Below are 17,646 nucleotides of genomic sequence, written 5' to 3'. Positions count from 1 at the left end.
ATGTAAGTACATCATTTCAAGGTGGAATATCAAACAGGAAAATTAGTACAGGGAGAGGCAAAGTTATTTCAAGCCACGAAATCCACTAAGAACCCACAGGCAGGGTATGGTGATACACACTTGTAATCTCAGAATCTGGGAAGCTGATCACAAGTTCAAGGCCACCCTGTGCTATACACCATGGCCCCGTTTCAAACACCCCTTCATCCCACCCCAGCTTTTGAGCAGTTTGAATCTCAACATTCTATTCAGGAATAACTTTTCGTAGATAGAAGCTTCCCAAATGTCTGGCTCCGAGGACCCTGACCAAACACACAAGCCCACTGAGACTCTGTACTTACAGCCAGGCACATGCAGCACTCTGACTGTGGGCAGAACGAAAGAATCGGAGAGAATTTGTCACCATTGAGATATCCTGAGAGAAACAATGGGCAGCAACAGGAAATTCAGTTCAACTTCCGTATCCCAAGACCACCTGTCCAGCCACTACCAAGTCACATGTGGCTGAGACCTCTGCCCATTTTCCACTACCAAGTCACACATGGCCAAGACCTATGCCTGTAGTAGAGTATTTTAAGGTGTGTTACTTTTGTTTATATTGCATTTGTTTAACTCTGTGAAGCTGTGTTACTTTGCCTGTCTAAAACACCTGATGGTCTAATAAAGAACTTACTTAATGGCCAAGAGCAAGGCAGGAGAAAGGATAGGTGGGGCTGGAAGGCAGAGAGAATAAATAGAAGGAGAAATCTGGGACGAGGGATTGGAGAGCTAAGCTCTAGCAGCCAGAAGAGGAAGCTGACTCCAGAGGCCAGCCACCCAGCTACACAGCCAGCCACGGAGTAAGAGTAAGATTTACAGAAGTTAGAGAAAAGGAAAAGCCCAGAGGTAAAAGGTAGTCAGGATAAAACTAAGCCAAGCTAAGGCCGGGCATTCATAATTAAGAATAAGCCTCCGTGTGTGATTTATTTGGGAGCTGGGTGGCGGGTCCCCAAAAAAGAACAAAAAAGCCAAAAAGCAAACAACGACATCTGCCCATTTTTCTCTTGAGCTCCAGGAAGACCTAGGCCATCTCTACTTCCAGGAAATACTAAGAGGGAGGGGCAGGTTTTTGGTTCAAAGCCATTGCTAACTGAGGGTAGTGCTCATTAACACTGACAGGGAAAGTAAGATGATTAAGACTGTAACCACACTTGGAGATCACATCAGGAAGGGTACACCGAGACACATTCATGAATGCAGGGCTTGGGCCAAACCATCTCTTCCAGGCTTCTCCACCAGTTACTGAGCCCTGATCCAGGGTCACATGCCAGTCACTACCACACAACTAATTCTCCAGTCTATGCATTCACCCATTGCGGATGAAAGCATTAAAGCAACGAGCCCATGCTAAGAATGGAGCACTTGTTCTGCTTAAAGAATGCTCACGACAGCCCAATAAGGAGGGAGGAGAACACACACATCAAACAACACACGGCATCAAAGTGGAGCAGTTTGAGGCTCTCTGAGAAAGGAAAGCCCCAGCCTCAACCCCAATAAATCTTAAGCTACACAGAGCCACTGAGGCTCTTTATATTTTTATTTTTGGATTTGTATTAGTTCTTTGAGGAACTTACTCAGTGTGTTTTGATCATATCCACGACCTTTCTCTAACTTAGAAGAGGTTCTCCTATAATCTTTATGGTATTAGTTTTCCTTCCGTAAATCAACTAACTTCTGTACTTCTGCCTGAACACCAAATTGTCCGGGAATGACTACCACGGTGCCCTTCAATCTAATGTAGGAAGCTCGATTTCAGCCATAAGTAGCTTCCCGTTCCTAGTGCAATTTAAATGCAAAGAAAATAATGTTCGATGTCTTTACTGTGATTTTACAGCAGGCGGTCTATTTCTGTAGGGGTGTGTGCTACCTTCACATAGGCCCAGGACTCAGGCAAGCTTCACTATGCTGTTGCCATGACAGAACTAACTCAACCACTTTCCCATTCTGGGGCCCTTCTTGTTTCTTCACTCTGTACTTTCACCGCCACTGTCTGCTCCTCTCTTTTGACGATCTATGTCGGTAAAAATAACCACACAGGTTTAGGACTGGGAGACAAGGAAGCAAAATACTTGCGTGCCTCGCCATGTGCCAATGGCCAGTTAGACACAGACAAACGAGCAGCAGGCTTTGAAAGGAGTAATGAGTCTCGTCACTGAACCCGAGGCTCGACTCCTATTCGTTGTGAATTACAGCTGAAAGGCTAGCGACATCTGTACATTATGCGCAACAATTCATGAGTGCTACACCCATGGTGTTAAGAGTCTAAAAATCCATCCTTTGGGGTCCTAATCCCCAATACCTCAGACTGTGACTGCATTTGGAGACAAGGCCTTTGGATGGGTAATTAACATAAAGTGAGCAAAATGAAGTCATGTAAGTGGGCCCCGATCCTATATGACTGCTGAACACAGGTAGGCACAGGAAGGTCATGTGAAAAACAGAGAGTAAAAGAGAGGAGCTGGTCCCAAGGGGACTGGAATTCCTTACATATAAGACATGCATTTACTTAGGCTGTGACTAGGTAAAAACATGCTCACACCCCCCCACCCTCCCATTCATATATTACTAGGACACCAGGAAGACTACTTTCCACACTTCTTACTCAGTATATTGAGATAATCAATTACTCATTAATTGAGATAATGTAAGTACAACTGTCTTAACAAAGCAATAAATTTTGGGGTCTTGGTGAACCATACATACATTGCAAACAAAACTTGCTCTCTAGGAAAGTTTAAAGTCAATCTATAATTCCGAAGCACAAAGAAATAAGAGTCTGAATTAAATATGACTAGGGCCTGCTAAGAAACACGTGACCCTTGAGGAGTCTTGCTCGGCCTCTGCTCCTCGTTGGTACTCTCTCAGCAGGGCTGGTAGGCCTGCTGTAAATCTACAGCTGAAGTCAATATGGGAAGGACGAGGTAGCGGACACCGGAAGACAACATCAACTAAAGCACACTCAGTGATCAGCAAGGACAAATACAGGTGCTTCTAGTGGTGGGGTCACATGACTAGAGAAAAATGGACCCCAAAACACATTTTAGAAACGAAAATCAAGAGGTTTCGAGGGCACGTACCTGCCCACCAGTAATTCTAAAGGCAAGGGCCTGCAGCATTGGCCTCTGAGGAACCTGTCCCAGCAGAGAGTCTTGTTGGTCTCTCTCTGACTTGGTTCACAGACACAGTCTCTGTTCCCAAATGTGCTGACATGGGAACTGCAGGATTTCTTCTGGTGTTACATAAATTAATGACATTTAATTTTGGAAAGCAATAAGGTTCTTGGGCTGGCAAGATGGCGAAACTGTTTGCTTCAAAGCCTGATGACCTGAGGTCTACTCGGGATCCCACGATGATCCCACGATCATCAGAGGAGAGAACTAACTCCACGGAGCTGTTCTCTGACCTCTGTACACATGCCACGGCATATATGTACTCCCATACATCATATATACATGCAACAGTAATGAATAAAAAAATTATAAGATTCTTACTTCTAAAAAGTGAACACACACTCACAGATTCCAAAAGAGGTGTATTTCTTTACAAGTAACATTGGCATTGGATCAGGCGAGGTTGAACTGTTAGAATTTGGGAAGAGTCTGTACTCAGTATGCTTTGATAGCGTCAGTTTCTCACTTGCTCTAAAAACACCCAAGCTGGGAATCCTAAGCAACACATTACGGCTATTATTTCTGCAGGAAAGACCGCAGAGTGTTCTAGTCAGGAGACCCAGAGGGGACCTCAGTCTCTCTTAGAACAACATGGCAATAGGATGCACCTGAGTTTCTAAGGCAACCCTTCATCTGCATCAGTAAGTCTGGGACACCCTGCTGGGCCTCATGCATCTTTTCTCACCTTCCCAGGTGCTTGCTCTGACCAGTGTGGCTCTCCCCCCACCCCCTACCCTATACACATTTCTCTGGCTCTTTTCCACCATGGACTATAAACGTTCAGACATATGTACTCAGTGGCTCGAAGACCAGAGCAGACACCATTAAGGAGTCCATGTCCTTCATCAGTCCTCAGGGAGGCTCTTGCTGACCCTAGGAGAATTTGCTGTCAAAGAAGGGTCCTAACACAGTACAAACTATATGCATCAACCTATCTGGGAAGGCTGGTAATCTGGCTGCTCCTAGATAGGAGGGCTCCTGAGTAGACTGGGGAAAAAAAATCCATAATATTCAATGTATGAATGTCTTTTAAGCAGCCACTAACTCTAACCACTACTGGAGGTGCCTGAGCATGTCCCCCAATTCTTTGGATGGATGGATAGATAGAAAGACAGACAGACAGACAGACAGACAGATAGATAGATAGGGATAGATACATAAATACATAGATACATAAATGGAAAGAAAGAATAAATCTCTTGAAGAGATCCTGTTTGATCAAAATCTGTGTCACCTGTATTTCTTTTTGGAGTTACCAACTGGAATTTCTACTGTCCTACCTGGCACTTGAAATGAATTTTATCATTTTCCCACCAGCCAAGCCAGTATTTGTCTTTGTGGATCTTTCTGACTCATCCATGGGAGCATTATGCCCTCCACTGTCCAGCCTGGAGGCTTCTCTGTCCTGCCGCTATCCTACAGGTGGCCTGTGAAATGACATACAAACCTCTCCTCTGTAGCACCTTTGCCCTGGAAAACTGCCTCTGTTTTGAGCAAGTGGGTCACTGGAACTGAACACCAGACCCCTGAAAGAGCAGCCAGTGCTCTATTGCCTCCCTTTAATAAATACACCTTGATATTGTGCACAGTTCTGAGTCTGCCTGAGAGGGTGAGCGCATCCATTCTCCCATCTAAACAAAACATGCTTTGGCTCTGAATTCTTCCTGCAGACCAGAAGAAAACCCATAGTCTCTGCTTAAGCAGAGCTTCCAAGGGCTGAACCCATCCTAGCTCCCCCCCTCCACTTGTCCCCAGAAAAACTCTGTGCTTCCAACACATGAGATCCCAGCCAAGAGGAATCTCATCTTCCTAAGCTTCCATGAGTTTCTGTGAGCTTAGGAGTCTACTCCAAATCCTTCTTTGCTATCTAAATCATACACACCTCTCAAGGGTTAAAATATCATTATCCCCACATGTGACCTGGACCCTCCTTCCACAATACTTTCATGATATAAGCAGTCTTATTAAGTTGGTTTAATTCTGGTTGTCGACAGTTTATTTTGTTTTGAAATCCAGGCTGAGTCTCTTATCGGGAAAAACTTCCCTTAAAAAAAAAAAAAAAAAAAAAAGACTTATTTATATATTTTATGTATATTCATGCTCTATTTGCATGTATGCCTGAATGACAGAAGAGGGCATCAGATCCCATTGTTGATGGTTGTGAGCCACCATGTGGTTACTGGGAATTGAACACATGACCTTTGAAAGCGCAGCCAGTACTCCTAACCACTGAGCCACCTCTCCAGCCACGAAGAGAAACTTTTTAAAGAGTCGTTTTAATCAAAATCAGCCTCCATCAGCACTAAGATTGATGCCTCGCTCACCACCTTGCTGAAATAATAAGTCTTTGGTTACTCCTCTGCTTTCTTGCAACAAGGGACTTTCCAAGAAGTCCAGGCTTCAGTGATTCATTCAAAGGGCGCCCAAAGCATGAGGAACGAAAACAAGCCAGATAAACTGGGCAAGAGAGGACCCAGGTGTTGCGGGATAATCTTTCTGTATTCTTTGAAGACATGTCTCTGTTTAACCTCCTCTGCCTAAGGCACTTTCTGATTGGTTTAATAAAGAGCAGAATGGTCAATAGCTATGCAGGAGAGGCTAGGTAGGACTTCCGGGGAGAGATAGGAACTCTGGGAAGAACCTGAGAGATGGGGATTTGCCAGCAAGATGCAGAGGAAGTCGAACACACAGTACTGAGGAGAGGTAACGAGGCACATGGCAGAATGTAGATTAATATAAATGGGTAAATTTACATTTTAAGAGCTAGTAGGGAACAAGCCTAAAACAAGGTCACACTTTCATACTTCATAAGATGTCTCCAAGTCATTATTGGGGAGCCAGCAATCTAAAGAAAGACCCATGTAGCAAGTTTTCTTGTCAGACTATCTTTGGACCACTAGTCTGAAAATAATGATCCAGAGACTTATTAATTATGAAAACTTGGGATTAGCTTAGGCTTTTCCCCAACTAGCTCTTTTTTTTTGGGGGGGGGGGGTGAGACAGGATTTCTTTGTGTAGTTTTGGTGCCTATCCTGGATCTCACTCTGTAGACCAGGCTGGCCTCGAACTCAGAGATCTACCTGGCTCTGCCTCCTGAGTGCTAGGATTAAAGGTGTGTGCCACTACCACCTGGCCCCAACTAGCTCTTATAATTTAATTAACACTTTTTTTTTTAAATCTACATTCTGCCATGTGGCTTGGTTTCCTCTTCTTAGTACAGCACATCCAACTTGCTCCAAGTCTGCCTAGATTCCTCCTCCAAGTTTCTCTCTCTCTGCCCAGAAGTCCCCTAGTCTCTCCTGTCCAGCTATTGGCCATTTAGCTCTTTATCAAACCAATCAGAAGGCGCCTTTGGCAGACACATCTTAATAGTGTAAACAAATATTTCGCAACAGACCTGTTAGACCCATGGTTTTAGTCTGCCCTGCCACTACCTAACCTGTTTGATTCTGGTTATTTTAACAGGCACTCATATAATCTTCCTGTCCTGTTTTAGCTTTAAGAGTTGAACAACATAAAAAAAAAAAAAAAATCCAGCCCAACAGGCAATGCTGAGAGGTAATGAAGCCCTCAGTTCAAAGGCAGAGTAGTGTCTGTGTCATGACTGAACAAGGCACAGCAGAGGGCAGGTAAAGGCTGAGCTCCCCAGAAACCAAACCAAACCACAGTGGAGACACTGGCCTACACTTATAAAAAGCCCAGAGTCCAGCTGCTTAGCAGAAAGAAATCCACACAGGAGCTTCTCTGTGACCGAGCTAACAGTGCACAGAGGCCTCATATTCACCCAGGAGGCTCCCTTGATGCTCTCTAGGCTGGTACCGCCAAGGGTTTCACAACCACCTGTTTCCCATCTGCTTCAATATGTTCTGCCTCCAACAGGAGGGCAGAACACATTAGCCAGGTAGTCATCAATGGGGTGGGAATTGCTTCTCTTTTACAAAACATAGGTGTGCATTATAGAAAAGGCAGCAGATTCAACATTGAACATTCATTCAGCAGATATACCTGTCATGAAGAAGAGGAGGTGAAATCCTGAACCCTGCTCCAGGCCTGTGAGGTATGGGTCCTCATCTGACAAATGGGAGAAATCATATGGATTCCAAGTCTTCTGGTGATTAAATGGTGGCATGGATTTAGAGCGTCTAGCCTGGGACTGTCTGACACAGAGAAAGGTAGGCAGGAAAAGAACCCTGAGAATGGGCCTGATTGGACTCAAAAGCAGTCCTGTGGGCTGGGGGCATGGCTCAGTGATAGAGCACTTAAACACACACACACACACACACACACACACACACACACACACACACACACACACACACCTCTTTAATTCTAGCATTCTGAAGGCAGAAGAGAGTGGATCTCTGTGAATTGAAAGAGAACTTGGTCTACATAGGGAGCCCCTGGATAGCCAAGACTATACAGAGAGACTCCATCTCAACAAACAAACAAACAAAACAACAAAGGCTAAAAAAAAAATCTATGGGGATGAGTTTTGGTTAAGAATTTAGTCTTGGCCGGGCGATGGTGGCGCACGCCTTTAATCCCAGCACTCGGGAGGCAGAGCCAGGTGGATCTCTGTGAGTTCGAGGCCAGCCTGGGCTACCAAGTGAGTTCCAGGAAAGGTGCAAAGCTACACAGAGAAACCCTGTCTCGAAAAACCAAAAAAAAAAAAAAAAAAAAATTTAGTCTTAGGGAGAATTGGCTGTGTTTTGCCCACTTTCTAACACTTAGAAACAGAGAAAGAAGAACAAACTCACCAACTTTATAACACAAGAGAAGCCAAAAGCATTTTGAAGGAAGGACAGACATCCTGTGAGACGCTTAAGCCCTATTCAGGGGCAGGAAGAGAAGTCATTCTCCAGCATGGGAAGACATGCCGCCACCTATCTTTCAGCGGCCCTAAATATAAAAGGTAGTCTGCTGGCACCAAGGGCCGGTAAAACAAGCTTTCTCCTGGTAAATGCCACCAACAGGATGAGGCTGGATGGGCACCTCAGGTGAAGCCAACTGGAGCCAACTGGGGCTACTGCCAAGTGCAGATCCTCCAGAGGTTGAGAACAACCATGGATGCAATGCCACCCAAATGGCCTTTTAATAGGATTTTCCCTTGGCTCTTTCTCCAATGTACACAAAGGTCAGTGAGATTCTCTTCTTTCTTCCACTCTCCCGTATTCTACTCCTGCTGGTTTGTTTGGTTTTTAAAGACTGGGCCGTGCTCAAGTCTCTTACATAAACAGCACAGTATTCATACATAACTACGGCACACCCTCTCAGAGCCTAAAATCATCTCTAGGGTCAACCTACTCACTTATATTCTCTAATATGATGCAAATGCTATGTAAATGATTGTTGTAACACGTTATTTAGGGAATGACAAATACCCATGTTCAATACAAATATATATGTATGTATGTATGTGTATATATATATATATATATATATATTTAAAAAAAGCATTTTGCTCTGTGATTGCTTAATTCTGAAGATGTGGAATTCATGAACATCTGGGTTGTCTGTACTGTGACACTAAAGTACTGATTTTTTTGTGAATGCAGATGGATTTGTTCTTGATGAATACAATAGATCTACTTAACATCTTGTATATGCTCTACTAGGCAGTAGTGGGTATGGAATCAAAATGGTGGCTGGGTGGGCTGGACAATCCCAGTTCTTAGTCTGCACAGAACTGATCAAGTTCCAACTCCCTGTAAGGAGTGGCCTCTGTGGCAGCAGCTGCCCACTTCACCATGTTCCACCCTGTTGGCACCTTACCTATCATGGTCCATCGCAACACAGGACTGGTCTCACTTCTGCAAATGCCATGCATATCATAACCAGGATGTCTCTGAAGTCTACACAGGGGATCAGTTACTAAGTCCACAGTCACAACAGAGCACCCTTGTCACACTCTACACGGTCAAGAAGAACAACAATAACAAAGAAACATCTCCGAGTCTTAGTCCCTGAGAACTGAGTCTCACAGGATTGGAGGTGGCCCAGGACAAGCCTGGATCATCCCTCCTGTGGTCACCAAAGGCAATGCTGAAAAATCACAAGGCAGGATGGAAGCTTTCTGTCTACCCCTACCCCCATTTCATGACTCCAGTGTACAGACAGGGAGCCTGAGTCACTAGGCAGTAAAGATCTATTTATCACACAGTGATCCAGCTGTCTGGTCCACATTGCCCCACTATGCCATCAGAAGCCACAGCAGAGTAGAGGAAGAGGCACTAGCAGTCTCCATAGGATCAATTTTTAAAACAGTCTTTGTAAAAAGACTCTGCAAGGTTCAAATGCAAGTTAATCTTAAAAAAAAAAAAAAAAAAAAAAAACAACAACAACCAAAAACAGTATCACACATGTTAGGAATGTGATTTCTGTGATGGGCTCTGAGCAGCATGGTGACCTTCAGTATTATATTTCATCAGGGACAGCAGCATAAAAATCAAGCTTTGTCTAAAGCAAAATGTCATGGTCCTGTCATGGATTTCCTTGATTCTGACAATTCATTCTCTAGTGGGAAAGAGGGAGGAAGCCATAGAGAAAGCATCATGGTGTTACACTTCCAATCCGCACACTCATACGTGACGCTTGCAGGAAATGAAAAGAGGAGTATTCAGTTCATTTAGTGCTCAGTGTTTTTAGTTTTATGGTAGCTGAGATGAATCCAGCTTTTGCTGCGAAGGAGTTCAAGTTAGAAGGTAGCTGGTGGAGAATCTAGTAGGATTTCTAGAATGTAGCTAGGCAGAAGCAGTAATTGATTATACGTACTTCATATGCATTTTTAAATAATCCCCATCCATGCTTTCTGAAAGGATATTGGAGCCTTCACATCTTTGAAAAGTGCAAGGGCACTTCTGTGTCAAAAGAAGGCATGGATCACTAGGATCGCATTGGAGAGACGCTGGTAACGCCTGTCTACCTTGACTTGCATTAGCAGAAAGAAAACACATCCTTCTCCTGGCCTTGCCAAAAGGATAAGGGCTGCAGCCAAACCTCCTCTCCTCACTGCCTGCGCCACATCCACGTATTCACACATTTATTAAGTGCTTGCTATGAGGGTGGTGATGCTCCAGTTTGGGATACACCAGGCGGTCCCGGGAGCTTGGGACTGATGGGGGAGAACAGGAAGGTATCCTTTAGGCAGGGACAGTAACAAGCACCATTCATCAAGGGGGGCCAGGAGGGGGTCTCTGTGGAGCTCATCTGGACAAGGAGTGAAGACCTGGGAAGGAGGGTGTGGAGGACCAGAAGGACAGTCCTGTGGACCAGCTGCTGAAGAGTAAAGGAGCAGAAGGCCATGGCCTTACAGATCATGTACGAGTATCTGGGTTCCATTCCCAATGGCTAGCTACGGTGGGGTGTGGGGGGATGCAGGTGGGGTGTGCTCAGAGTACATGTTCTTTCTAGAAGGTTCCTTCTGAATCCTCTGGGCAACACAGAGAGAGTCTGAAGATGTCACAAGCTCCAGTCTTCATTACTCTGCACTCAAGCGTCCGTTTCTTTTGTCAGCGAATGTGTGGGCTGTATTTCTCCTTCCCTCAAGGCCAAACAGCACTGACAGGTGACACACATCCAGCCGTTGCTGTTGGGAAGGCTGGAGTCTCCCAACAGCAGCAGGAAGACAAACCCAGACCTAAGAGACAGCAGCCCTTTCCTCCTCTACCAGTCCGAACTGCAGGCGGGGATACTTAGATACCATTCCCAGAGGGGTGACACTGACGTGCTAGCACCGTGCAGAATACATGTTGTTTAAAGCCTGCTCGTTTCCTGAACAGTTACAAACCTATCTTTTCATCCCTGCCAATTCTCGCTTGCTGTAGGTATGCTTGAAGATCCATTCTTTACCAGCCCTTGCAGGTGGCTAACTTGCAATATCATTGCTAGGAGCACCTCTCAAGTCCGGCTCTTAATTGCATTAATAAATCTGGCCAGCTGTGACTGTGAGAGTTAACAACTTAACACACTGCCCACATCCAAATACATCTCCCCGGCTCAACGGAATCCATCTTCAGTACGTGATCGTTGTGAATCTGCTTCTATACAGTCCTTGTTCATTTGCTCATGGATGACAAAGCAGGAGGGGATCATTATTATTATTATTTTTTTAAAAAATCACAATAAACAGCAAAGCAACCACAGCTTCCTGGGACTTTGGAGGTTCCCTTTAGACAATGAATGGAAAGGCTCCGCACATCATAGCTGCAGATGACCCACATCCTAGTTTGAGTCGGAATAACAAAGTACCAGGCAGGGATGGGGCAGCCCGGGGAGCGGGGAGGGGTCACACTAACATGATGGTATGTCAACCTGAGAGCCCAGAGGGATGTTCACATGGCTGGCTGTGACTATTCGGGAACATGTTTGTGACGGTGTTTCTGAAATAAGCAATAAGCTTTTCCATCAGTAAAACCACCAATGTGACGCTCTCTATCCAATCTACTGAGGCCATCGGAGAAAAAGAGGCAAGAGAAAACGAGGATTCTCTTTTCCAGCCATGCAATTCATCTTCTGCCCCTGGACACTGGGTACCAGATTCCTGATTCTCGGGCCTCTGGAGTCCAGGATTTACATCAGCGATGTTGCTACTCTGGTGCTTGGAGTGTCAGATTTGGACTAAGTCACATCACTGGCTGTCCTGTGTCCTAGCTGATAGCCAACACCTCAGAGGAGTCTCAGCTTCCACAATCATAAGCTGGCGCCTACGCTCAATTGCTTTCTTAGTATTGCTCTGCTTTTTTCTTTTCTTTTCTCTTCTTGGAGACCACAAAATAAGAGCTTACAGACAGCATACATGTACTTTTCACGGTTCTGCGGGCTTGGAGTCTGAGAACTGTCTGCAATACATGCAGGTTCTGGCCCTTCTGCCATTTTCTGCAGGAAGGAAGCCAAGTTTTCCTTGCCATCCTCACACAGGGGAAAGGCGTGTCAAAGACCACTTCACGTAGGTAAGTATGGCAGGCCAGGACCCACACGCTATGGCTGCTACGCCCCCATACTCTTTCTGTAAGCATGGGCTAAGGAGAAACCGGAAGTAAAAGATCATCATTGGCCGAGTCAGTATAGGGTGGCAAACGGGAGAAAACTAGACAGAGCTAGTTAACAGCTGGGTGAATGTAGGTTGGCTGGCTTGAGTTGGGTAAGTCTGTCGCCAGATGCTGTCTGTCACACCTTCAGTAAGCAGACACACCACTGCCATCCTGCTTCATCCCATCAGTGAGGAGGAGGAGGAGGAGTCCCCTACTTTAACCTTTCTCCTGTCATCCTAAACCTTGTCTTCAGGACACACAACAGAATTGTTCTCTTCTATTACGTGTTAGGACCTTCTCCGAAACATTTAAATATTTTTCTTACAAGCCAACTCTCCTATTTTCGGATCCTGTGTACACAGACTACCTCGTCATGGACCATGTTATAAAAAAGAACCAAGAAAGCTCCCAGAGGTTCAAAGGGTACCGGGGGCATGAAGTGGAATTGAACCCTTGGCGGATCTCATGACTTATGTTCTCAGCTCCTCAGGGTAAGTGGCATTAAGTGGCAGTTCATCTCAGCCCATCCAGACACTTAGACACGGGGAAAATGGAGTCACCCTGCCCCAAGTTACTCTCCCTACACAGTGCTGGCCCCAACCCTTACCAAGGATGAAGACTATTTATTGATTTGTTCGGGTTGTATGGGGATTTGTTTGTTTTTTGTTTTGTTTTGTTTGAGACAAAGTCTCACTATGCTGCCTTGACTGGCCTGGAACCTGCTATAATAGACAAGGCTGGCCTCAGACTCAGACTTCTGCTCGTCTGTAAGATAAAGACTTTGTCATCTCACCTTATTAATTTTAAATAAATAAAAAATACATCAAGATTAAACACTAAATCTTGATTTGAAAAAATAGACACGTTTCCATTTTTTCCCTTTCTCTACAGGACTAAATGGGATTTTTTTTCCCCTTCATCTCAAGAGAATCTGAACTTCCTGGGTCTCCTTTGTACCTGTAGGACCAGGGCAATTTTCCACCGTTATTTTTGATGACTGAGTTTGATTTGGGAGCTAAGTCCTGATTTCTAACAATAAAATTCAAGTCCAGAAATTCTAGACATTAAGGTTAAAAAAATAATAACAATAAAGTCAAGCATTCACCACAGTCTCTCCCGCCTCTCAACCTTTAGTATTTTGGTCGGCCCTCTGAGGACGATTCCTTCTGCTGAACTTACCCTGCTGAACTCGAACAAAGGGGGCCATGCTGGGGTCAAACAGCTGGTTCGAGCAATCTGGCCGGCAGATAGACAATAAAAGCTGTTGGAAGTTATTACAATTCCTTGACTACTGTCAGGTATTTCCCTCAGACAATTCATGACTCTTAGCGCCGCTAATTAGTTCAGGACTTCCATCCTAAAGCAGAACCTGGAATGCGGTGAAGTCTAAATCTATTTTCTAGGGCCGTAGCTCTCCCTTGTGTATAAAAACGGAAATGCAGCTTGCTAGAAAATTCTGCCCCAGTAAATTGGATGACCTAATTTTAAAAGTTAAATGGAATTAAAAAAAAAAAGTAAAAGGTCAATTCTTTTAAGTCTTGTATCTTAAAAACAAAATAAAGGAGATTATTTAAAGTAACAAACAAAAGCAGGGAAATATTAAAAGTGTTATATATGTCTACATTACGCTTTAGATAAAGTATCCAGGAAATCTTACTAGCATAAGATAAAATATTTTTAGAGAAAAATTGCATTTCCCAGAATCACAGATGTTCTCAGCCAAAATATAGCTAAGAGACTCCAGACTGTCTCTGATTTGGAGTGGATCATACTTCATCCAGCCCAAACAGAGATGTTATCTTGTTTCAAATACTTCCAGAGAGAAGAGTTCCCAGCCTCCCTCTTCATACCTGGGAGCTTTTATTACTTCTGATGTATTTCAGCAGAATTCCAAATATATAATTTGAAATCCCCAACCTCTTAGTTTTCTGTATATTTTTGTTAATTTTTTTTTTTTTTTTTTTTTATTTAAGTTTTTTGAGACACAGGTTCTCTCTGTAGCCCTGGCCTGGAACTTGCTCTGTAGACCAGCGGCCTTGAACTCATAGAGACTTGCCTGCCTCGGCCTCCTGAGTGCTGGGAGTGAAGGCGTGCTTCACCACCCACTCTGCTTTGTGTATGTATTTTTTTCTGGTACTTTATGACTGAAATCTTCAGGGACACGTCCCACCTTCTCCCTTCTAGAGTTTGGAACCTTGGAAGCCTGTGTTGAGTGGCCAAGTACAGGGATTTGTCCTGTCTGTGTTTGCAGGCTGGCTGGCACCTCAGGGCTTTTAAAATGCCAGAGTGAACTCCACGGAGAGGTTTACATCTGATGTACTGATTATGTGCTCCACTGTTATATATCTGAAGAGCCCTTCATTCTCTTGCCTTTATACCAGGCTTTGGGGAAAGAACGATCTCAAAGACCTCTTCACGGGCAGCAGATGAGATCATGGGAACCCCCCCTCTGGGCACAAAAATCACGAGAAACTCCTACTCTCATCTGGTAGCAGATTTATCAAAAAAAAAAGGAAAGCCGTGGGTCCTCCTTTCCTCTTGAGAAGCTCCATTTGAAAATTTCTGGATCTGACAACACCTCTGTTACCAACTGGCCACATCGACATCACATTGCAAAGTACTTATTGGGGGTCTAACTACTCAGGGCATCATTACAAAACCAAGGGCATTGTCCTTCAGTGCCAGAAGCCTGTGTAGACAACTTCATCCACAGAGTTATAAAGACCCCACAGCAAACAGGCCCTGGGAAGTTCACAGGCATACAAAACAAGTTAAGTAGGACTTTTCTTTTTTTTTTTCCCCAATTTAATTTTTTACTGATTCTTTGTGAATTTCACACCAAATTTTTTAACCTCCCCCTGCCCCCACCTCACTCTACTCCCAGACCAAGCTCAGGGCCTCACACTTGCTGGGCAAGCGCTCTATTACTGAGATAAATCCCCAACATGTTAAGTGGGACTTAAAAATAAATCAATAAACTTATTTATTGATTTATTTAACATCTGGGTCACAGTTTTCCCTCTCTCCCCTCCCCGCAACCCCCCTCTTTTTCCACTCTCCTAATTGACTCCTCCTCGGTTTCTGTTTAGGAGAGGACAGGTCTCCCAGGTATCAACAGAACATGGCTTATCAAGCTGAAGTAAGACTAAGCACCTCCCCATATATTAAGGCTGGTCACGGTGACCCAGTATGAGGAGCAGGGTCTCAAAAGCCTGTCAAAGAGTCAGAGACAGCCCCTGTTCCTGCTGTTAAGAGTTCCACAAAAGAACCAAGCTATACAACTGTAACATATATGCAGACTGCCTAGGTCAGTCCCATGCAGACTCCATGGTTGTTGGTTCAGTCTCTGTGAGCCCAGATGAGCCCAGGTTAGTTGATTCTGTGAGTTTTCTTGTGTCCTTGACCCCTCTGGCTCCTATGATCTTTTCTCCTCTTCTGCAGGATTCTCCTAACTTGGCCTAATGTTTGGCTGTGAATCTGCACCTGTTCCCATCAGTTGCTGGATGACGCCTCTCTGATGACAATTGGGCTAGGCACCCATCTGGTCACAGGAGACGGCCAGGTCAGGCCACTGCTAGGAGTCTTAACTGGGGTCATCCTTGTAGATTCCTGGGAGATTTCCCTGTGCTAGGGGTAGGTGGGGGAATGGAGTGGGAGAGTACTGAAACAGACTACTGGAAAGGAAAGGGGATGCATTTTGGGGTCAGGTAAAAGGGACTTTTCAAGACCATATTTTCAAGACATCAAATCCACTGTGTGATAAAGGTATGCTTCCCAAATTTTGCTGTCTCCACCCAGCTGTAATTACATATTATACAGAGCACATAATCTACATCACATTCCAATTATCTCCAAGTGCTGTGGGGCAAAAATCACTCAACTCAGCAATTAAACAAATTCCAGGTTATCACGAAGCGTTTTAAGGAAGGGAAGCATTTTGAACTTGGCAGAAAGACCAAAAGGACAGGAAGAACAGAGCAAAGCCTTCCAGAAATCACCATTAGCTCACCCTTTAGCTTTGCAGTAACCCCAACTTGACCAAGTCCCCGTCCTCCAAAACAATGCCTGCATTACAATGCCAGACACATCTCAGGTGAAACACACATGGCTGAAGTCAAATGAAAAGCCCTGACCTATCCACTGCCTCATCACAAGTCTCTGCCAATACGGTAAACGGAATGCCTGCTCTCACACATAAGATACATACTTTTTCCAAGAAATTATCAAGACATCAATTACATCATGAGCACACATAGACACATGCAAGTTTACTGACTGATGCGGCACTGTTAACACCTTGAGTAAACCCTGAAGAAGCAACCAAATACTCACTGTTAGAATGTCTTTTAGTCACATTAATATGCCTTTCCACACATTCTAGCTGTTCCATCCCCTGTGCAAGAAGGAGATCCATTGTCTTACAAAACAATGAGGATAAGGTCAGTGCACAGAGGCAAATAATGCCTTTGCTTTGCAAACCAGCAGTGGGAGCCCATCAGCATACCAGACCTCTCCAGGAGGGAGAAGCTGTTAGCCATTAGGTGAGGCAGGCCTTCCCAAGGGCTGTGAAACAGCTACTGCGGGCTGCTGGCCTTTGAAAAGACATGCCTTTAAAGGAGTATTTCTTTGTTACTTCAGCTAAGATTGACACTGTCTTAATGTGAATGCTTCCTATATGGGGACATGTGTGGTCCACAGCTGATGGGAATTTGGCACCTTTGAGACAGAGAGCCTAGCTGGCTGATGTAGGGTGCCAGAGCCTCAGGCTTCAAGGCTATCCCATCTCTGCTCTGCTGGAGCTCTCTGCTTCTGGATTGCCATGGGATGCGACCTGCGGCAAGCCCAGCTGTTGCAGCTAAATTCAACCTAGCAGTAGTATCCTCCACCAGGATGGACCATACCTCCTGAACTCTGAGCCTGAATAAACCTCTCCTCCCTCAGGCTGCTTCTGTCAGGTGTTTTCATCATCACCATCACCATCACCACCACCACCACCATCATCATCATCATCACCATCATCATCATCACCACCACCATCACCATCACCATCATCATTATCATCACCATCATCATCACCAACAACAACACAATTATTAATATTGGTTCTTCAAGAATCTTAGAAGGAGACAGCCCAAACCATCAAGTCATTTAATTTAGGTGACCTGGGGAAAAGTGTGCTCAGAATAACACTAAATTCTCTATTTGTATGCATCATCTTCTCTTTTAAACATGTGGTGATGACCCTGAGCTGAAGATGCTAATGTGCCCACCACCTTTCTTTTACTTGAACATATAAATGACCCCAAACCTAGCATGCTCAGAAGTGTCTGTGTCTCTACACATGGTAATGTCTACCCCTATGAATAGACTTCCCCAATCAAAGCCACTGCTTTCTTTGTTCCGAAGGT

General features: G+C 44.6%; 1 protein-coding gene across 9 annotated transcripts in view; it reads right to left on the bottom strand.

The window, feature by feature from the left end:
• Smarca2 (SWI/SNF related, matrix associated, actin dependent regulator of chromatin, subfamily a, member 2) overlaps nucleotides 1-17,646 on the bottom strand; it is a 171,474-nt gene that overhangs the window by 32,787 nt on the left and 121,041 nt on the right. For 7 of the 9 annotated variants that reach the window (XR_005091453.1, XM_037205442.1, XM_037205454.1 and 4 more), the window contains one exon: nucleotides 13,418-13,474. The exons of the other annotated variants lie outside the window; for them this stretch is intronic. Coding sequence is in view for 6 of the 7 variants with exons in the window: in XM_037205442.1 (XP_037061337.1) it covers nucleotides 13,418-13,474 (57 nt within the window). In the remaining variant the exon portion in view is untranslated. The remainder of the gene's footprint in view (nucleotides 1-13,417; nucleotides 13,475-17,646) is intronic. 9 annotated transcript variants of the gene reach the window in all.

The sequence above is a fragment of the Peromyscus leucopus genome, chromosome 1, assembly GCF_004664715.2.
Source record: "Peromyscus leucopus breed LL Stock chromosome 1, UCI_PerLeu_2.1, whole genome shotgun sequence".
Lineage (NCBI taxonomy): Eukaryota > Metazoa > Chordata > Mammalia > Rodentia > Cricetidae > Peromyscus > Peromyscus leucopus.
This window is presented reverse-complemented; position numbering and strand designations above follow the sequence as displayed.